Genomic DNA, 22,937 nt, shown 5'->3' on the forward strand with positions numbered 1-22,937 from the left:
CTCTGCCTACAAACCTGCTCAAGCCACCAGGTGACCTCAGAGCACCCCTGAAGCCCATTAACACTACTAGAGGCTGCTCTTTTCCTTGCCAGTTTTCTGCTTCCATATCCCCTCCCAGCCTCTCTGCCACAGCCTTACCCTTGCCACCTTGCTGCCTCTTCCTGGCCTGTACCCGCTCTCCTTCTCTGGACCTACACACCTCTTCTCCACAGGTAAGTTGTTAACTTCTCAAGATTTTAAAGAAATCCCAGTTGTGTTAAAAGAAGAACCAGAGATTCTGACTCCTGTTCAGGCATTTCTTACCCCTAACAGGTTTTTATTTATGTGGGAATTACTACAGGGTATGCAGACCAGTCTTCCCTATTTTCTTTGCAAACCTCCGAGCCACTTACACTGCTTGTTCACCTTGTTGTCTAATAGAGAGAGAAACCTCAGTCAAGTTGCCTTAATACTTATTTTATTTAAAGAATCAGAAACACAGTCATTGTAGCTCATTTGTACTCATATCTGCCAACATTTCCTAAACCACGTTAACATTCATGTATAACAAAAACATTTTCTGAGCTGTGCAAAGTTCAAAGGAACTGTTCAATTACTTGAACCCACTTCTAGAAGAACAAACCTGGCATTTTACAAACTGAGGCCACCAGAAGGAATCTTTTCCCCGCCCTGTTGCAGGAGATGGAGATGCCCTCTCCTCCCTCTTTTCCTGGCATGACAGGTAAAAACTAGACCACAGTATGAGTCAAACCTCTCTCAGTCCAGGACTTTCTGAATGGCACTGGGTCATGTTTTTGTATCACTGGGCTGTATTAAGTTCACCTTAATACTTGTGCTCCTGGCATGGAAGTGATTTGTCCAAGAAGATTACTGAGTAACCCAAACTGTGATAAGCAATAAAGAGGGGCAGAAACAGCTGCTATCAAAATAGAACACCTCCTCCCCCTTCCCCCCATATTTTTCCTAGAAGAAAAATATGACTGGAAGGGTTGTCGACCATTCAAAAAATCATCATCCTTGCAAAATATATTTTAAAGCACTGATTTAATGATTTAATGATCTGCATGTTTTCCTTGATCCTCTCACACTCCAACTTTTGTCCTCTTAGAGTTAAGCATAAAACGATGGAAATCTGGAACCATTTTAGATCTGGCTGAACAGAATAGGCAGCATGCAAGTTGTCATCCTGTTTTGTTTTTCTGACTGTAGTAAATACACCATGGAACAGAATTTTAAGAGCGTTTTAACCACTGTAAGTTGTCAGAAAAAAATCTCATCTCTGACGGATCTAACCCAGAATTTTTATTGGAATCAATAACACATTTTGGAATTGCTGACTGCCTAACTGTGCAGTTTACTGTTTGAGGTGCAGTGACACCAGTTCTGACCTGGACCAAATAAGTGGAACAGATATGGCTCTAATCTCGAACAAGTCTTTCCAGAAGACGTTTCTTCAGTCTCTTATTGGTTATAAAAAGGCAATTTCCTCTTAACAGTAACTAAATTTTTAGTGACTGACTCATTACAATCTGGAATATCAACAAATGCGGCAACATCAAGTATAAAAAGAAACACCCTGAAAGTGATGCCTCCTGGTTTGAAGGTGCTATACTTGGCCATGAACTGTGTTTCTGGAATTGGTTTGTTAACATGTGACAGCAAGAAGAACTTATTTTACAGAGAACAAAGTCACAGAGCTGAACTTAAACATGAATGCTCACTTACATGAGTTTTGATATGTACTAGTACACACGGCTTGAATGAAAACAAAACTTACACCTTTGCACATGAAATACTGGTAATGCAGTGATGATGTTCACCCACCAGGCCTCTTTGTTTTAATAAGATCATCTCCAGGTTACAGTGCCTCTGACACACTTCTAAACACCCACCACATGTGGGCTTTGGCAAACAGCCAGCTGCTGTCAGAGGCAAGGTATGGATACAGCTATGAAAGGCCTTTCAACACAATTCACTCCTCAAGAACCGATGTCTTTTTAAATACTCTCAACAATTGCATTATGATTTTTTTTTCTCATTCTTTTTCATACAAATTACTGGCTAAACTCACATTTATTGCACCTTTAAGTCCCTGGTAGATGGAAGCTTATATTGCCTGATACAGTTTGTATTGTAGCTTGACGACATTAAGAAATCCAACAGTCTCCAGAACTGTACATTTCTACAGTAAGAAATCACATTTCCATAACACTAATTACTGCTGTCGCAGATCAGCTCTTGTCTCCGTCATGCAACGACAGAGGAAAACTCCATGGTCCCTGCGTGTGCTAGAACCTGCAGTGTTCTTCTTATTGCCATGAAAGTCAATTAAAATGACTCCTCTGGGAATTACTTCCAATTCTGGAGTCATTATCACTCTCCAGACAGAACGCTGTGCTTCAGCATGGGTCTTCAGCCACTCTAAATATGTAGGAGAGAGCAAGCATGTGTGTGTTCCACAGGCAGCCCCCCCCAGGTGTATTTATCGGTGACCATGCAGCTTTTTCTCTTTTCCTCTATGATGCAAGAACAAGTCTGATCTCAATCTTCAGGTACGGTTCTAATTTCATATGTTGAATGCAAATCTTGTTGCAGCCTCTCTGTTTAACCAAATCTTTAACAATTAAAAAAAATAGCACCAGATGTATGAAAAAGAGGAAATGTCTGATCTAGTAGGAATATATATAAAGTAGAGCAAATCTTACAGTAAAAAGGTACGTCGTACAAAAAAGCAATGGAAAGTGATACCGAGGACAAAAATCCATGCTGCATATAATACGGGCAGAAGACAGGCAAAAGGGATTCTGCTCAAATAACCACAGTTTAATGGTGGAGCCGTGCTTCCTCCAGGACCTCCCTGGCAGCAGTGCCAGGACACGGGGTGGTGTGGCACTCTGAACGCCGACACGCACCAACAAACCTGCGCAGCATATCTTTGAGGTATATAGAAAGCATGACATTAACGTTTTTGACTCCTCATTCTTACTTGCACAATGATGCACTGATCTTTAGCTGGGGTTTTCTCCACCCTCCCCTCTTCTTCCCTTGGTAAAAACAAAATCCCAGTTTAAGAGCTTCCTAGCACACCTCCTTGAACTCTCAAATCCATCTTGCATAGGCCAGTAATAAGAACACTGCAGCTCTGACAAATAAGTTACAGCAATATAACAGCTTTCCTCTTAATTTTTTTAAAGATATCTTCTCTATAATTTACACAAAAGGTTAACAGCCAGAGTTTAGGTTACTACAGTCCAGATGGGCGTCCTTTCAGTCTGTGATTCCAGGTGGAAGGCACTACTTCAACATACCACTGTATGCACCGCACACGGTCTCGGGAGCACAGCGGGACACTGTGTCTCCAGAGCTGCAGACTGAAGGGCCTGGGGCAAGTCTTTGGAAATAAAAATGGCAGTGGTTATCAGTCCAGTTTCTCTTTGCTGTCTCTTCTTGTGCTATGCAGTTTCCCCTGAAAGCTCCTCAGTTGAGAGAGCGGTGGTTTGTCCTCAGAAGCTCTCGACAAAGCTCCCGGGGAAGAGGCCCGTCCTGCCGTTCCTCTGCAAGGTCCCCTTGTACCAGCCGTCCTCCCGCTTCTTGTGCACAAACACAATGTCACCTTCCTTCAGTTCGATCTCCGCCTCGCTCTGCGGCGGGTACGGGACCACAACGCGGTACCTTCAGAGAGAAAAACGTGCAAAGACTTGGTTAATCTGCCCTTGATGGGAGCAGCTGGGCACCAGTACCAGAGGTCTTGGGAAAAAAACTTTAGGAAATATCAGTAAGTTACATTTTCACACACTAGCTGTATGCAATGCAGCTACTTTATTTTCCACTAAAACTGAGTAAGATGTAAATTTCTGGCCAGCTTTGCTGGACAGTTGACCAGGATGACCATGAAAGCAGAAATGTGCTGTCAAATGGATGGACCACTCATGGTATCTCTGCTCCCAGCTGTGTGCTGAGCCTGTGCCAGGACTTGGCTGCTTTATCCTAGTGCTGCATCTCCACTGTAACATGTCTTATTCAGCCCTGCATTTGCTCCCTCCAAAAATCATAGCATCATAGAATGATAGAACAGTATGGTCTGGAAGGGACTTGAAAGGTCATCTAGTTCAACCCCTCTGCCAGAGGCAGGGACATTTTCAACTCAAGCAGGTTGCTCAGAGCGCATGTGTCAACTGCATCAATCAGTCTGGTGTCATCTGCAAACCTCCTGAGGTGCCCTCAATCCCACCATCTATGTTATTGATGAAGATATTGAACAGTACTGGTTCCAGTGTGGACCCCTGAGGGACACCACTCATCACCCATGTCCATTAGGACATTGAGTCACTAATCACTACCCTCTGGATGTGGCTGTCTAACCAATTCCTGCTCCACCTAACAGTCTACCCATGAAATCCATCCTTCTCCAATTTAAAGAGACATGTGAGGGACCATCTCCAAGACCTTACAGAAGTCCAGATATGTGATACACTCTCTTCCCTTGTCCACTGATGATGAAAAATGGGGTTTGCAATGCTCCCACTGCATGTGACACCAGCAGATGTTAGCTAAAGCAGTTCATATTTTTCTTCTTGTAATGTGTCTTGAGAATGTACTTTGAGTCCCTCAAACCTGGAAGGGAAGCTAAAATGGAGAGGTATCAAGTGACTTTCAAAGCACTCTCCAAACCAACGGGGAGCCCCAGTCCTGAACCATTCCCAGGGCTCTCTGGGAACTTAGTTGTCAAGTGTCACTTCATTTCAATGGAGTAATGATGTGTCTGAGCCTGATACAGCTATTCTGCACTCAGAGCTTATCAGCAGGCATCCTTCTGAGAGCACAGACTGGGCCATTTTATATCAACGCACTTGTGCGCAGAGAAGGGAATATATTTCTACTGCATGGTTGTTTTTTTCCTTCAGCACTTCTGCAGTTATCTGGCATTTGGTTAACAGTCAATAACTGTCTTGCTAATTGCAAAGTAATGAATATAGTAAGATAGTTAAAAGTTGCCAATTGATTATTACCTAAAGTCCATCTCCTGAGAATTAATATATTCACAACTGCTGCCTGGCTGCCAATGCCTGTTTATAACAAGGTGAGTACTTATTTAAGATAATATCCTGACTCTGGGGACTTTACCATGCCCTGGAGGCTGTGGACCATCGAGGCCATCCCCAGCGAGACAGTACTAAAGCAAGGGGCTCTCCAGTGGCAGTCACCCATTTTCTTAGCAGATTTTGCTCAGGTGCCTAGTGACTTCTGTTCTGAAACTAGGCACTCCACTTTGGCATGACACTGGAAATATCAGCTTTGACTCTATGTCTGGACATCTCCACAACCAAACAACCCATTACTTGGAAAAGCATTAAACTCCATTTGAAGCAGGGGTTCTGTTCTAATAACTGACTATGGCTTTTTTATCTTGACAGCAACACAGTCGTGGAAAATATTTGTGTTCAAGTGCCATCAAAAATTTGCTGATCCTCTCTGTACCTTGGTTAATAAATCTAGTTGTCACTTCCTTCCTCTGTGGAAAAGCAAATAACAGGGGTTGAAACGTGTACAGGAAAATGGTCTATCAAGCTATCATCTGTGGAACTGCTACACTTATAATATGAAGCTTTGCCAATTACACTCATTATGCAAATGAATGCACACATTATTTCAAACACTCTGCTGCAGTGTTGATTAATTAAATTATCAGAGTGGAACAATTTCAGCTAAGATGATGCCAAGTTTCAGATCTCACTACTCTTACGCACAATCACACATATTGGAGCTCTGCATCAGGAACTCAAGAGGCCTTGAGAAATAAAAAAGGTTGGACCTCAATGTTAGTTGAGTCCTGTGGAGGTACTCATGGACAGTTCTGGCAAGTCAGGAAACAGAAACTCAGAAAAAGGTGGTGTCTTGGGCAGGGTCACGCTGAAGACCCAGCTGGGGCTGCCAGCACCTCATGTTGTACCAAAAGCACAGAGATGTCCTTTTAAAGCAAAACTACGTCCTCAGAGTGATGAGCTGCTAGTCCCTAAATGGTTCACATGAGGAAGCAGGTGACCACACTCAACAGGAATGCACCCACTGTCATAAAAGGGGTTCTACACAGCATCCTCTTAGCAACTTAGAGAAATAAATCTCAGTCACTGCACTACAAAATGAGGCACTTTCCCCCATTCAGGAAACCCTAAATGCTATGGTTTAAATTTAATTAACTACAGTACCTCACAAGATAGTACTGAAGAGGTTTTTGATAGAATAACAAGACACTATCTGTGAAAGACCTTGCAAATCAGTTAAGAGAGAGATGGAAAAAGACGCGATGCCTTTTCCTAGAGAGGTTTGAAGCGGAGCCTGGGAGAGGCAGCCCGGCGGGGCTGCAGGGGCAGCCTCCTGGCACTGCGCTGGCACGGGGAGCTGTGCCGCCCCTCCACACCTCCAGGTGGCACCTCAGCCTCGCTTATCCTCTGGAATGGAACCCCAAGGACAGCTATGAGCCGTATTTTTTTGGCAGAAAAGTTCTCTTCTCCCAGACATCCTCCCTCACTCCCAAAAAGGCAGCCCGGGATGCTTCTATTTATATCTCCACTTTTAATTTCCCCTTTTGTCCCCTCTTCGAGAAGATGCTATAAAATTGTAGGTTTTCCTATACCAAACTGTTGCTTGGCATTTTAGATGGATCTCAGCCTTCTCAATTTTGTCTGTGTCACATTCCACCTCTAAATTACCAACTTTCAAAAATGCTAATTAGCTGGGCAACAATTAATGATGACAAGTGTGGCAACCACCTCTGACCAATATTAACAATATTTGGTAATTTCTGTTGTAAATTGTGTAAATCTGTCTTATATAGTTAAAATTCTGACAAATGTTAATCATTTTGGCCCAAATTCTCAGCAGCAGTTGGCTGTATCAGGCTGAGGGTCCAACATAGAGCCCAATGGCCTCATCACTTTCAAGAATAACATGAGGGGTTATGCAGCACCAGCAGGACCCATATGAGCACTTCCACAAACTGCTCTCAGGTCCTGTATTTGAGAGCAAAGACCTTCCTGTGGTCCCACTGGTCTGTAAGGGATGGTGTTCCTTCAGAAATTCATCCACTCACAGACAGGTTTAAAAACATTCAAACCACCCCAAAATGGCACATGTTTAGGCTTGTATGAGCACTGAAAGTAAAATCTCTGCTGATTTATGCTCCAAGCTGTCCTAGCTCTGTGGGACCTCAGAGGTTGCATTTTTCTTCCTTTCTTAGTACTGGGCCCCTCTTGTATTTTTCTCTTAGGGGACAAACTTGATGTTGGACATCCCCACTGCTGGCTGCTGGGGCATCCTTGGATTGGGCACTTCATCCCTGGAGGCTACTGTCCAGGATGGGCAGTGGCCTGGGAGGATCCTTGGTGCACAAGAGATAATACAAGAGGAGAGGCTGCAAGTAGTATCAGCAAGGACAGGGGATGGGTTTTTCCTGGGCAGGGAAACCCCAGGGAGCTGGAGAGTGGGGCAAAGTAAGGGACAAGGTGGAGGAAGAGGGAGGCTGATGGCAGAAAAACTGGGAGCAGAGGAAGAAACGTGACTGTGATGAAAACTGGAAGCCCTGAGAGAAGGTGTGGGTATGGCTGCTGAGGGGGGAAGCTCTGCTGAGCTCAGTCTGGGAGAGCAAAAAGCCTTGGTGGGAAGGAGCCTTGGGGCATCCCAAGAAGCAGGAGACTGCATCAGTAGAGGCTGGCACTGGGGCTGGGGGTGGGATGGGCACCCTGGCAGCAATTATCTCACTGAGATGGGAATAGGTCCATCCTCTGCTGTCGGCAAAGACCTTGCAATCCCCCTGTCCCCTGTCTTCATAGCACTTCTTTTCACAGCCAAAAGAAACACCTCTCCCACCCAGTCCTCCTTTGCTACTCCTACTGAAATCTGGAAGGTGCAAATAAAACTCCTAACCTCAAACAGATGTCACCTGATGGAAGTTCTGGTTTTGTTTCTTTTAAAGAAGCAAAGTGATTAAAAATATCGTGTGTAGATACATAAAGAAATCTACAACCTTACAAGAACACAAGTGTTTCACACCCATGCATCTGAGATGAAGAAAAAGGCAAATAAAATTGTTCATGACTTTACTTCTGCTGCCTTGCAATATAATCTTTCATTATATGATTGCATACTATTTTTCCCATAGGATGCCTGCTTCATTTAGTGCACAAGATGCTGCTCTGGATGTGAGTCAAGCCTCTGACATGGGAGGCACCCCACCTTTTGCAGAGGTTGGAATATCATTAGCAAGTGACCATGCTGAAATGCACTGAGTAGTGCAGATGTGGGGAAAGTGGCTTCTCTGACTCCTTCAGCTGCAAAGCCTCGTGCCACACTTTCCACAGAGACTCATCTCATGCACACTGCCTGCGTAGGAGTCCTGTCTGCTCTGAATGACTCATACAGGCCCTCTGTCAGTGCGCAGGCAGGCACTGAACAGTATTGATCAGAACTGATCAGTAATTAATGGCTGAACCCCAAAATACTCACTGAGTAAATACGTGTATCCAGGACAATGATGGAACTAGAGCAACTTAGGAAAATGTGCAATGAGGCAAATTAAGTCTGCAGGGCTAACCTCCAATCTGATCCCATCTAGAGTGCTTGAATTTTGATGCTTAATGCAAGTTCCTGTTTCTCAAAGTATCATGCATTAAGAACAGGTTTCATGAGTCTAGTCCAGGTCTCTTATACATTAGGGATACACATCCCTAATGTGGAGGCAATGGAATATCAGTGCCAATGGACCATCTAGCTCAGTTACCCATTGCTCCTGTCTACCAGTGGAGCTCTGTTTTTTCATCCTTTCACTGGCAAATTGCAGGGACCTGCAAGGCAACTCTGCACACTACAAGCCAAAATCTGCTTCTCCATAGTATGGGGACTGAATTAGTACCCCTATAAGAACAAATCTCAGTTGGGTCTTTTACCTTTCTGCTGGAAGTATCTTAGGATTTAATTTCTGAGATGGTTGATGGTTAGTTCCCAATCCTAAGGCAGGTATCCCTACTCAGAGAAGCACTTAACCATGTGAATACATGTCACTGTTCAGTCAGAAATTACTCCTTGGGTCATTTCTCTAGTATCACTTTCCAGGAATGAAAAGAACTCTTCTTTTGCTTTCCTTTTTGGCAAAGAAGACATATGAGCACAGCAAAATTGAAGTCAATGGGCGTTAAACACATGCTTGAATGCTTCCTTGAATTGGGAGCTCAATTTCTAATGTGGCAGTGATTTGTAGAAAGATACATGGAAACGTGGAAGGATTTATTTTAAAGGTTAAACTTACTACTCCCATCTTACTCTGCAGCACTGTTGTGGTTATAACTTGGTTGAAGGCTGCATGAAAACCATAGAAACACAGTGCAGATATGCCAGTCGTGACAATAAGTCTGGCCACAGCTGCTTTATCACAATGTAACATGGCAGAGTTAGTGCCAGCTACTATAAAAGAGTCAACAGCGCGTGACATGTTTTACTCAGGTTCGCCTCTGGGAACAGTGCCAGGCAGCGAGGGGAACATGACTCACACACACACACGCACACTCAACTCTCCTGTTTTGCTTCATGTACAGTCACATTTTCTTGAAGGGGGTGGCAAGGGAAGTATTTTGTTTTGGTGCTGCCAGGCACACAGCACACCCCTCCTGTGAGCCAACAGCGTGGTGGGATGTGGGCAAGACTCTGGCCCAGTGCCTGCCTCACCACAGTGCCTCCCTGTACTGGTCCTGTTTCTCATACCAGCAGAAACTGGATGGAGCTGTAGGTGGAAAAGAGTGTGTGGGGCACACACAGACTGATGGGGTATTCACTTGGCAGTCAATCACTGCCACATGAAGTGACAAGGACACCACCTGGGAAATTTCTCTGCTCTGCTGCTTGGATTGCTGGATGCTTTATGACAGAGAGCATCTGAAGGAATGTGCTTTTATAAACTGGTAGTGGAAACTACACCCAGAAGGCAGAGATGGGCTCTGACTATCCTAGCAAACTAGACAAATATGAAGGCTAAATGACAGGAGAGCTAGGAGCAATTTCCTTCCTAATCCAGTCATCCATAGCCAGGCTTCGGAATATCAAGAAGAAGAAGAAGATAATTGTTTTCCTCTCTGTGTACAAAAAAAAAACCAAACCACCAAAAAAGACTAAGAGTATAAACATTACCAGCACCTGCAAGAGGGTGACGCTTGCTTCACCTTTCTGTCTACCTGTCTGCAACTCCCAGACAGGTCAGCACTGTCGGGGAGCAGAACAGGCAATTCATCCTTTAAACAGTGAGTGAGCTGCAGGCAGTCAGAGCCCTTTAATGCACCCCTTGGTGCTCTGGGTTTGATTGGTAACCTGGATGTGGCAAGGGCTGGAGCTGCAAGCCAACCTCTATAGGAAAAGTAGCGGTGCTTTGCTGCCTGCATGAGCCCCTTTTTGAATGCTGTAAATATTAAGGAATGTGCTACTTCTTCCAACCTTTCAGTGCTCTGTTTCTGTGTGCACAGATGGGCGTTGGGAGACAGAAAGCCAAGTACAGCTAAGTGTACTGAAATGCTTTGCAGCTTTTTAAAATTTCTTCCAGCATCTGAATCTGTTTATCTAACCTTTTTTTCCCTCTCCTCCCTTTTCTTTCTCAGAGAATTGCTCCTACTGTGTGTATGAAATGCACCAAAATGCAAACAAGCAAAATATGGAGCTGAGTGACGTTGAATGCAAGTTGCTCCATTGCCAGATGTGAAAAGAACAAGAGGTTTGAAAACCGTAATTTGTTTTAAAAAAAATATAATTTGGTACTTCTGAGAAATTTGATGATTTAATGAGCACAGATGGATGTGGGATGAATTTCTAGCAGACAAGTGTTTAATGTATCTGCTCAGATTATTCCAGGACTAAGCATTATCCTTCCTACTGCATGAAGGTAATTAATATTTCCCATTATGGACATGAAAAAACCCATATGATCAGTTAAGGAATGCAGATACACCAATGATATGGAAGTTAATTCATAAATCAATTAAAGAATCTTGCCTGCTGTGTATAATTATGGTTACTTCAATTATAGCTTATTTTCAGATTTAAGACTCAGGAATCAAAATACGTAAAATGAGAGGAAGTGCCTTATCACCATATACTGCAGCTGGAAGTATTTACTCAGTTTTAGCTCTCTAAATCTATTTGCTCCTGATTCTAGCACAACTAAGAGGATCCAGGTAACCTTTGTCTCTCTGGTTTTATTCTGACAGTTAAAAATAGTCATCAGTTAAATGTTTCCCTACCTGGACCACCTGAGGTGGACTGAGAAATTTGTAGGGTATGGGACTAGCCCTGGCATATTACATAATGTGTCTGGAGTGCTCTATAGTAAAGCTTTGAGAGCAGCACATTAACATCCAGCTCTGGAGACGTCAGGGGCTGTACTCCCCAGCTTCTCTTCATGGTTACATTTAACTAAAGGTGCAGCAGTCCACTGATTCAGTTACACTGGTGCTAAATCTGGTTTATATTGATTTAACTTTTCTTATAGCATTAATCTGAACTGATGTAGACTAAATTAAGTGTGCCTAAATAGGGATTGGTTTTTCACTCCTTTTATAAATTACTTTTTCATGGATTTTAAGGGCAAGAGACTACTGCGATAGTCTGTTCTCACTGCCTTCATTACAATGCTGAAGGACTTGCCTGTATTTATTTCTGCTTCAAGTCTAACAGCTGCACCTGAACAAAAGCATCTCTTTTAGAAAAAATGCCAAATCTAGTGTAAAAATATTCCCATGCCTGTCCTGAGTGCAGTCTCTTACAGACTGTTACCATGCCATCCCTACACTCTTTACCAGGTGTGCCAGAGCTCCCGGTGTCTTTCATTGCAAGTATATAGTTTTAAATCTTCCATTTTTCTTAAGATGCTTCTTGGAGTCCACTTCACTTTGCATCAGATTTGCCTCTTCTGAAATACACTGTTACTCTGTTTCCACCTGACCAGGAGCTGAATTAGCTCTGTACCAACAGATCTGCCCTACCCATCACACACGTCCCACTTCAGTCCTCATCCTGCAACAGCAAAGGTTTTGTGTCGACAGTCCAGGTTCAGGACCCCACTCCTGTTGGGCTGCACTACATACATTAATAACCATTTCTAGTGATTTCTTATGTAGAGTTAGATTTGATGCCAGTGAATCCATTTCCAATCCACTTAGTATCTGCTGGGTTGGTTGTATACAGTTTACTCAGCAAGGGGTTTTATGGTAACAAGCCAGATGCCTTAAAAAAGTTTAAGTATGTTATAGTGTCACTGTCACCTTCACAACTGAATTCCAACTTGCATTGAGTAAAAAAGTGTATATGGATGGTCCTGTAATGTCCCTTATTACACATCATCTGCTTCATGATCCCAATTGGATTCAGGGTCAGGTGCCTTGCCCAATCCATTCCCCTCAGCCTCTTTCATACACACAAAGCTAGTTTCTTTCCAACTTCTGTGATTTTAATGTTATTTCAAAATTGTTTTAAATACCAATTCAAGAGTGTTCCCTGAACAGTGTTCCCTGCAGCTTTTCAAAAATTCCTCAACGCTTTTGTAAAAGTATGTTTTTCTCAATCACCTTCTGAGTGGAAAGCTTTTCAAAGGCACTGTAGCTGTGTATTATTTATTTGCTTCCCAGTCCACAAGCTGCAGTCTTGTAGAAAACATCTACCTGAAGCCAGTGTGACTCTGCACAGTGAGACCTATCTCTTTTCTGCAATCCCCAGCTCTCTTCTGGTCAGTTATCTCTCTCTTCACCAGCTTTTGTATTTTGGTATTCCTATTCTTCTTTTTTCAGGTTTGTGAAGTCAGTTACTCTGAGGTACCAAGGTGGAGAGCAGGCTGCTGAAATGAACTCCAGAATCACTGGTTCATCCCTCTCTAGAAGCAAGCTACATTTTTGGTAACAGGTCACTGAAGATGGCTGTATCTGTATGTTTTCTAAACAAGAAGAATTTGAAACAGTCTTTGGTATTGCAGAACAGGACATGTCCAGATGGGACATAATACGCCAATTCCTTTAACTTATTCCTTTAGTTAAAATACTGGAATCCCACTTTAAATGTGGCATTTGCCAACAGTATTTACACCACTTGGGCTGAGAAAGCACTGCTGTCCTCCAGACCAGAGCTGTGGAGTGTCATGGACAGGTGCTCTTCAACACTTTAAACCTGCACGGTGTACCAAGTGACTTTCAATGGGCAGATGCATGTAAGCCCTGTCTTCCTAAAAGACAGCTGAGCCACTTACAGTCAATCCACAGAACACCAAAACTGCAACAACTCTTCCATCCCTCCTCCAACTGCTCCCTGTGGATGCAGGCAACCTCAGGAGAAACACAACTTACCTTTCCCGGGGCAAAGGCTTGGGCTCTGGCCGAATAGCTGCCATGGAAGAGAGGGGAGGCCTGGCAGGTGAAGGGATGGAAAAATTCAAATCCAAGGAGCCAGTTTTCCTGTGCAGAGGCTCCAGCCCCATGGCTCCTTGCATCTCACTCTCGATGGGGCATGAGCCAGCTCTGCCGTGACTGGAGAGGGAGGACAGCTCAGGCCCCACTGCCCCTTGCAGGACTCCTTCAATGGCTGTCTGGGGGTCGTGGGTGGGCGACACAGATGGTGGGGAGCGTGACTTCTTTTTTGTTGATGCTCCTGCTAGAAGTTTCAACAGCCCGCTCTTCTTCTCCTTCTACGAAGGAACCAAACAAAACATGGGCAGTGAGCAAACATACCAAGTCCCTTTGTTTTCATTTTAGAAAACCTCAATGTGTAAGGCAGGAAATCTCTCAAAACTGCCATAGAGGTGGATCCAGGTAGAACTTGAACTTTCTATAATAAAGATCCTATGAAAATCCCACCCCATTGAAAAGGGCTTCAACTAATTCAGTAAAGACCAAACATACTGCAAAGATTAGCCCCATTTTCAAATCTATCCAGGCAGTGATCATGTGCCTTTTCAAACAAAGAGTGCAGCTACACTAGTACAGCAAAGATACAAACTTCCCATGCAGAGAAGACAGCAAGCAGAGTGCTGCCCTCTTTCTTCAAGGAGAATCCTGTCCCTCAATAGAGATACATCCCACAAGTAAGAAATCAGGACCCATGGCTAAAAACCTCTGCTGGGAAGCACCATGGGCTGAGGACAGATTCCAGATCCCAGCCCAGTGCAAGAGAAGCATTCATCATTACTGCCTCTTTTACTGCCTGATGCAGATTTACAGTAGGGAGAATGGAGGCATGAGAATCTAGTTGAAGAACTCTTTCCATGACACGCTACCCTTCAAATCCTGCACCACACAGCAAGAACTATTCATGTCTCCCTCCCAGAAGGGGGTCACTGCCCCTCATGTGTTAAGGTAAAGGTATCACCTTGATGTTTGAAGATAGACCACAAAATTCACAATTGGCAATTGCAGTGGCAGTGCATGGGAGGTTTCAAAGTTCTACAAGGGTTTCTGACACAGAGAAATGAAAAGATGATAATAGCACCCTTTCAATTAATGGGAAGAAAAAAATTTAGCCTGTGTTCCTCAGGAAACACATCTGACCTTTTTGATTTCACAACAGTGTGAGAAATCCTGCAGCACATTTACCTCAAGCACACACAAATACCAAAACTATGTCCTTCATCTTGAAAGTTTTTTGGCTAGAGGTTTATATGTAGAAATTGGCCATCCTCGGGCACATGCTCCACAATGTTAGGTTAGAGTTGCAAACCAGCAATGCTGTGCAGTAAATTTTCCATTTTTTAGAAATGATACAAGAAGCTTTGCAAAGGTCTATTAGATTTCTTCCTCTTTTGTCAGAAGTGTAAGCCATTACCCAAACAATCTTCAGAGTCTCAGGGCCGTGAAGTTTAGCTGTACTTGATAATTTGTTCAATAATAGGATCCCAGGGGATAAAATCAAACCCAGAAACAGCCAGACTTATGGAACAGAAACTCTCTCTATATATTCAAGTAGGAACACTTGTTGGAAATACAAGCCAGTAATTTATTTATTCTCTGTAGACAAAATGTCCCATGCAAGGTTTAAAATTATGCTCTTTTATGTTCTGACTGCTGAAGTAATTTCTCAAAGCAGCTTTAAAGAATAGAAAGGCTACAATAAACTAAATCTAAGATTTTAAAAGATGCTAGGATTTACTACAGTAAATGTACTTGGAATGTCTGGTATCTCTGCTTCCAAAGTTCTTGTCAGCACCCCTTAACTGTCATGGACTGGTAAGAAAACAGAAATACCTTAGATGCCAAGACACAGAAGACATAAAATGAAGACAGTTGTTGTCACAGAGCCAAAGTCCACTGATTTTTGAAGAGCAGAGTCTGAACTGTTGTCCTAGAGTGATCTGTGCATCTGGATCCTGGTCTCCTGCATACCACTGGTCATGTTTTAAAAGAGTGTTTTGCACTTACAGGATGAAAGGATCCATCCTGTCAAGATGTTCACCCAGGCAGAATCCATGGAAGCTAAGGGAGGCTGGCCATATGGCACCACCAGGTCAAAAAATTAAATCAATTCCCCTGGAAACAATAGAAAAGCAGACCAAATGCCCCTGATAAATATCTTCTTTTCCTGATGGGAAGGGACTGTATGGAAAATGCATTCTGGAATTCACCCGAAACACCAGAAAAATGCTGCAGTTTTTCTCTCACTGTCTAATTAAGAAATATTGTTGCTGTCACCATTATATAAAATTTTAAAGCTCTTCATGAAATTGCAAAACTCTTCTGTCCCTGTGGCACACTGAAACAATATCTCTAATGATCCCAGCATCCTGTGTCAATATGCATTTGAAGGTGTCCAAAGGTCAGTGACAGAACACAATAGCCATTGTGGGGCTCCAGAGAAACGGCTATTGTGCAGCAGTGAGCACTTTGAGCCTCTTTAATTGGCACTCTTGCAAATGCAAAGTAACTATGTGAATTAAAGCCCTGTATAACAAACAATTAATATTCCTATGTGGTAGCAGCTTTTCTCATTTTTGCTTCTAATTTAAATACCTTGGCAAATTTTCATTAGAAAAACCTTGTGCAACTTAGACCATTTAAGGCACAGAAGCACAGAAGCAGAAATATTTGGAATGAAGGAGGTGCATATACTCACACCCATCTACACATTGAAAAGCAGATGTGTCTGACAGTCATTCAGTTTTGTTTTCAAGAATGGCTTCCACTCCACAGGGTTAGCCCTGGCAAAAATTTCAACTCTTAAGCTACTATCCCTTAGAAAACAGAAAGCTATAATGAACTTGCTGATCTATCCTTTGTTCTACTTTAATAAAAGAAAAAAATAAAAAATTGATTTTTAGCCCCTGCTGAGCATTTTACTGAACTTTTGAAACCAAGATCTGTGGTCTTGGAAGAGAGAAGATGACTTAATTCAATTGCGAAGCCTAGACAAAACCTGAGCAGTACCATCCTTCAAGCAGTGTCCTTGGGCAAGGTACTTAGAGGTGCCCTGATACCAACCACTTTGTGTGTGTGGAGATCAGACAGTATGCCCTGCTCTTTCTCCCTTTGAGTCTGGCTCTCAGCCTCCTGGTATCACATGGCCACATCCTCTGCTGATGCTGCTCACAGCATTTCAAGCAAAAGAAGCACTGTCAGGAACTGGTAATTTACTGTGACATCACCCATGAGAAAGAGATTGGGTTTGAACCCTCTGTGATCAGCAGTTCAGCCTAAACCACAACATGCCTCTCTCTGTCTCTAAAATGAGACTAAGTTGAAACTCCTCCTTGTGCTGTGGGAATTTGTTCATGATTCTAGTATTACAAAGCTCTACATTTCTTTGGGAGCAACCAGCTCTTTTCCATGGCTTTAATATTTAAAAAAAAAAAGGGAATGGGATGTTAGTATGCAGTCCCAGCAGTGATTTATTGCAAATGTCCAAGTATTATGAATTCATTTAATATTTAGTGTAATAGCAGCCATCCTTCACTAGAAATTAATATTTATATGTCTATTCAAGACAGTCCTTCAGCAGTTTCACTGTAAATCAATGAAGCATTAATGGACATAAATGCTGTAGAGAAATCTACACCAATTGGTTACAGACTGTGTCACTTTTGAATAGAGATAAGAAGTTTACAGGGGAGATATCTGATGACTTTCAGAAATGTTTTTGAATTTAAAAAAGTAGTTTACTTTTTTTTCCATTCACAGATGGTTGTTGTATTGTTTTCTAGGAAATCTGTAATCTACTGAAACAGCTGTGTAATTATTGAGTTTTCTTTGTCTAGTAGCTACATTTCCAATTGACTGCAAACTGTGTTTGACATCCCTACCCCCTGAATCTGCCAAGGTCAGACCTTCACATCTGTGTTGATAGATGGATTCCCAGTGTGGACAGCACTTCTCCCATCTCCTGGTTACTGCCCACATGTTTATATGAATTTAAATCATCACCTTTGTGTTGCCCAGATTTTATTCTAGGATGTTCAGAGTCAAAACTTTCAAACCATTAATTTCAAAAGGATTCAAAGGAAAGCAAAAGAACAAAATTAGCCCTTACAAATAAATTCCAGGCTGTTTCTAGTTAAGAAAAAAAGCCTGACTGGGAACACAGACAGTATAGACAACTCAGGATTTTTTCTCTGGCACAGCTGACAGTGGAGGATCTGTTCCTATGGGGTAGCATGAAGGGATCTCAGAGGATATGAGTCCCTAGCAGCACAAGGATGGGATGGGCAGCACTTCTGTGACCCTAGAGAATACCTTTAGGGAAGCCAGCACCTGGACAGGTCTAAGTTCCTCTCAATATGCCAGTGTGAGAATGTTTGGGAAAGTGAATACTGTCTGAGCTTAAGAACTCACAAAGGATTAGATCAAAATTAAAGTCTGAGATATGTAAATGTTGAAATATTTTGCTTCACAGTAATTGGGGATGATTTTTCCCCTCATTAATAACCCACTTGAAGATAATAACTAGCTCTTCTTTCAGCTTCAGAGATGAGATGAGCACAGAATGCAGCTACTTCATTGATGACTGAGTGATAACAGAGTGCCCTGTCTGCAAAGCAATAATCATGCCATAATCTAAATACCAATTACATGTACTGGCTATATTAATACAGATATATTTTTTTTAAGCCACCCAATACACAGAACATTCTGGTTTAGTTTTCTTCCTCTGCAGCTCCTGATACTTAATTTTCTGCCTATCCAGGTTCATTAAACAAATGAGGAAACCCTACTGCAGCTTTTAGAAAAGCTGTCTCCAGTCACTGAAATGAGGTAATTTCTCATGCAACACCAGTTACATCAATAGATAAGACAGCCAGAGGGAGAAGAAGAGGTTTCATTTAAAATTAAGAAAAAAGAAACAAAACTGTTTAAGTGCTGCCCTGAGTCCTATGAGGGCTCAAAAGCCCTCACAAATCAGGAACTCATCTATCAGTCAGTACCCCCAAAACACCACTTTTATTGCTTGTTTAACTTGGTCAGTGCCTCTTTGAGTAAATGTAAGTTAGTGGCTGGAGAACACTGCATTTTTATTCTGATTCCAACATGGCTTCTGGTGATTGATGCTTGCATTGAAGCAGCAGGTCATATTTTGTATTATGTCTCTGAGGAAAAAAAGCTATCTGGGTTTTTTAAATCTGTAAAATTATTTGACTTGGGATTTTGATAATCATTCAAAAAGCCCCGACAAAACCCCCAAACCAATATCATCTCAAAGGGAAGCTTCAGGTCTGAAATATCTTTGGATATGTATTTATCATGTGCAATTTGCCAGTATTTCTCATGAGGCATTGAACAAGACAACAGCAATTACTTACTACACAATTTCCTCTGATTTTAGGGAAAGACTAGTCTGATATCATATATTATATGGAAATGCTTGCCAAAGATTTAGTTTTTAATGGAGACAACTGCTCCTGGCCACAAGTCTATTATAATCTCACTATACATGTAACATGTCAAGAAACAAAAAGGATTTTAGGATCATAGTATCTTTAGCTTTGAAATTCCAGTGACAGCAACATGCATACAGATGTGCACAAAATATTTTATTTACTTATTATTAATTTGAAGATAGATACTATTAAAAACAGAGGAAAATAAGTAAAATGTCTTGCTAGCCCTGTCTAGGAATTTTAAATGTTTGGAAAATAAAACTGAGAATAAGAAATTAGATTTCAGGTCCCAATACAGCAAAGCACATAGGCACTTCATCATGTGCTTCTGTTGAACTGAGGCAGATGTAAGGCTCTAGAGACTACAAAAAGAGATAAAGAGGGAATCCAGAAATATATTTCAATATTCAATTTAGATGGAATATTAGATCTTTCAAACACTGGAGCAAAGTTAAAGGCTAGCTCAAAGGGAAAGAAAAAACAAAACCAACTGAAGAGGAAGCAGAGAGTCTCAGCTATCATTAGCTTCCTGGAGGCTGCAAAATTCAGAAGAGGTAGAAGGTGAAAGACACTCTGACAGGGTTAAGGGTGAATGAGATGACCTGCTCCCCTGATACTGTAGCAGTTTTAGGGCTACTTTGTCGTGGGAACAGCTGAAACACAGCACAAGGAGTTGAAAACTACTGCTGTGATGAGGTAACTCAAAATTGTGCACCAATAAACTGAAAGGCAAGAACACCAGCAAAGAAGTGATGAAACCATGGCTCTCAAGGAGACTGTGTGAGATTTCCACTTTCAGGCAGTCACCCTCTCTAGAACTAAGGTCAGATTGATGAGTTTTAGTCCTAATTTTAGTCCACCTCTTCCTTGAAGTGTGAGCAATCTCTTTGGTACACAAAATAAAGGAGTAGGCCTGATATCCTTGTACATTTGACACTCAGCTTCTTTCTTTGCTCAGCAATCTACTGGACTTCAATTATCCCACAACAAGTAAGGGAAATTCAGCCCAAAGCATGGAGATCTCCCCTCTCTGCTCCAGTCTCCTGCCTACCACACTGCCTACATAGAGAAGCATTAAGTACATACTTTGGGCATGCTTGGAAAGCAGAAAACTGACAGGAAATACCGACCTACAAAACCCCTTCCTGTGGAGATGATACTTGGGAAATGGATTGATTTTTTCCCACAGTACAGGAATTAGGGGGAACCTAAATGAGATTATCAGGCAAATGGTTGAAATGAAAAAAATAGGAAGCACTTTTCCACATAACACATAATTAAATGGAGACTTCATGCACATAGTATTGTGGAAGCCAAAAGTATGAAGAGGTTCAAAGGGGATTAGACAAATTAATGGAGAACAGACCTAGCCAGGACTATTAAAAAGTGGTGTGAATCCAAACTCTGCTTCAGTAAATCCCAACAGGTAAATGAAATAGTATTTAGAGAACATACAGGGTAACTCCACCTTGCTATAAAGAGACCGTAAAAACAGTAATGTTCTCAGAATTATTGCTATGCTAAAAAATTTAGGTATTTTGGCAAAAGCTTAGGAAACAGGACAAAACCAGGAATGAGCCCTCCCTTGTGCTCTCTCAGTTTTGGGAAATCAGCTGTTCAGGGACTTCCTCAGCTGCAAGGGTCTGAGAGAGGGCAAAAGGCAGCCATCAGGATGCAGTGTCAGCCAAGGAAGAGACACAGAGCGTTGGGAACCACAGCCCCAGAGCACTTTCACAGCCCTGCAACTGCAATTTGGATTCCTCAGCTCCATCTCTGCTGTGGAAACCTCAGATCCAGGGCTGCTGCATTCACACTGCACCAAGGAGCCACAAAAGTACTGGTGACAGGGCTGACAAGGCCTTATTCCTTCTTGGATACCAGCTTGCTTCCTAACCCGACATTGCACTGCCTTTGCACATGCCAAGGGCTTCCTTGCAGCCTCCACGGGGGTCTCCTGCACTATGATACACTGTGTCTTGAGGACATAACCTAATCTGAAGCCTAGAAATGTTGCACCTTTGTTTTAATACAAATCAACTGTGGTAGACTAACTGTACTTTCTAGAGAATTGGAGCAAAACAGCTGGACAGACCATGAGCGTTCTTGTGAAACTTTAGGCTGATTTATTCAAACTAGAGGATAATCCATCACAGCTTGACTACAGCACAGGATTCTGAAATGAGAAAAAGATGTACAATTAAATTAACTGCTAGATGAACTACTTAAAATTAATGTTTCTAAATAAGATGGTTTAGACTGACTGGTTAGCTTGCTGCTCCTTGTCTCACATAAGGAAGTGAAAACGATTTATTGGTCCTGGGAAGCAACACTCGGATTTTGCAGTAAGCCAGAGCACTCTCACTCACAGAACACCTGAATGAGAGAGAATCAATGACAGAAGTCACAATGTGCTTTGACATATTTTAGTCTTACACATAGCTGGCTCTGGTTCTACCCATTCATGAGGGATAGATTTTGTTTCAGAAGCAAACAGTTAAAATTGCTTAGCTTTCCTTTGTAATCTTGTTAAATGACAGGCAAGTGGCACCTGTACTTTTATGGAAAGCAGAAACATGAGGGTAAATGGTTTGGATTAGTGGAGGCCATCTTGTGCTTTACCCCTGATGTATCTATTCCCACTTGGTCCATCTTGTTCCAGCAGCTGTGGCACCTCAGGCTGTAATTTCAGCACTTCCAACAAACCACACAGTATTGGGCTGGCCTGCACTCAGAGGAAGACTGCTTGTGGAAAAATCAGGTATCACAGGAGGTATATTCTCCTCTCAAAATCAATTCCCCACTGGAAGAAAAAGAAGGTTTGTCAATAGACAGTGCAAAATTGCCAGAATTTGTGTGTATACTCATTATGGTGAAATAATTCCTTCCAAGGATTAAACAGCTCCTAAAAGATGCTTTTAGCTGGAGACACAGGAGTCAGCTGAGACTGACAGAATACATCACACTTGCATGGACTGTGGCCTAGAGGGGATCAAAGCAGAAGCTCCTCTTGCCTATACTTCTGAAAATTATCTGGGCTTTGCACTGCTGCTTGGGCAGCCTGGACTGAGTGAGGGACAGGAATGAGAGGGGGCCCTGATGGTCCTCAGATGGTCTGAAATTTCAGAAGCAGGTCCCTGACACCATCAAAGCCACAAGCATGAAAATTTTTCTCTTTCTGAAGGCTGGCCTCTAGTTTTGGCAGTTACCACAGCATCAAATTGGAGAATTCCCCAAACATTTCTGATTTATTTCATGCATTTAAAACATCAGGCCTGTTCCTTCTCCCTCCTACCATCATGACAGCATATCTGAAACAAAGCAGTGCTACTAACACACTCAAGCTGATGTCTTCTGTTCTGGGTGTAAGAGAAGCTCAGCCCCTGAGCACACAGGGGCATGCAGGGAGTCACAGGTGCTGTATTTCCATGGGCATCACAGGCCTGCTGGGATGTCTCTTGCACAGGGACAGAACTGCACACTGATTTGTGATCAATTACTGAAGTGCATGAGCTTTGCAGGCAAAGCAGCTGAGGTTTCTGTAACCTCCCCTGCCAGCTGTGTTACAGACAGGCATTTTCACTCTTACTGTACTTCCAAGCAGCCCTGTGAATTACTCCTAGGACACACTAAGATGGCTGAAGTAGTTTTCTCGCATGAAGATCAATTGATCAAGTATACTCTTTAAAAAAATGAAGAAACAAACCCAGAATAATTTTAAAGTATTGAAAAGAAAGTGGCTGTCAATGTCAGAGGAATGACCAGAGGAATGAATTGTAAATGACAAGTTCTTTGGTAAAGTCACCAAGAAACTGTCACTTTCCAAATGCCACAACACTTGGGTTTTAATTACTAGAGAACTTTGCCATGAAAAAAAAGCTTGCTTTCTCAAGTCTTGGCAGCACATGTCATAAGAGCATCCTCTCTTCATCAAAAACTAGTATTTCATATTTTTACCTAGCTTCATCTTTTTTCTGCTTAAAAAATACACCCTCCCCCCATTTGCTGAAAATACCCCATACTAAAGACAGGTCTCTAGGAATATAGAATTTCTCTTTTTAAA

The 22,937-nt window shown here is 42.3% G+C and overlaps 1 protein-coding gene across 1 annotated transcript in view; it reads right to left on the bottom strand.

Moving 5' to 3' along the window:
• Positions 1 to 440: 440 nt before the first annotated feature.
• SH3RF3 (SH3 domain containing ring finger 3) overlaps positions 441 to 22,937 on the bottom strand; it is a 246,912-nt gene continuing 224,415 nt past the window's right edge. Inside the window, exons 9-10 of the mRNA XM_071430728.1 lie at positions 13,368 to 13,705; positions 441 to 3,672 (exon numbers count right to left, since the gene is read on the bottom strand). Of these exons, the coding sequence (XP_071286829.1) occupies positions 3,504 to 3,672; positions 13,368 to 13,705 (507 nt within the window). The 3' untranslated portion in view covers positions 441 to 3,503. The remainder of the gene's footprint in view (positions 3,673 to 13,367; positions 13,706 to 22,937) is intronic.

Source organism: Agelaius tricolor, unplaced genomic scaffold (genome assembly GCF_023055355.1).
Source record: "Agelaius tricolor isolate 1412-34295 unplaced genomic scaffold, bAgeTri1.0.p SCAF_7, whole genome shotgun sequence".
NCBI classification, from domain to species: Eukaryota; Metazoa; Chordata; class Aves; order Passeriformes; family Icteridae; genus Agelaius; species Agelaius tricolor.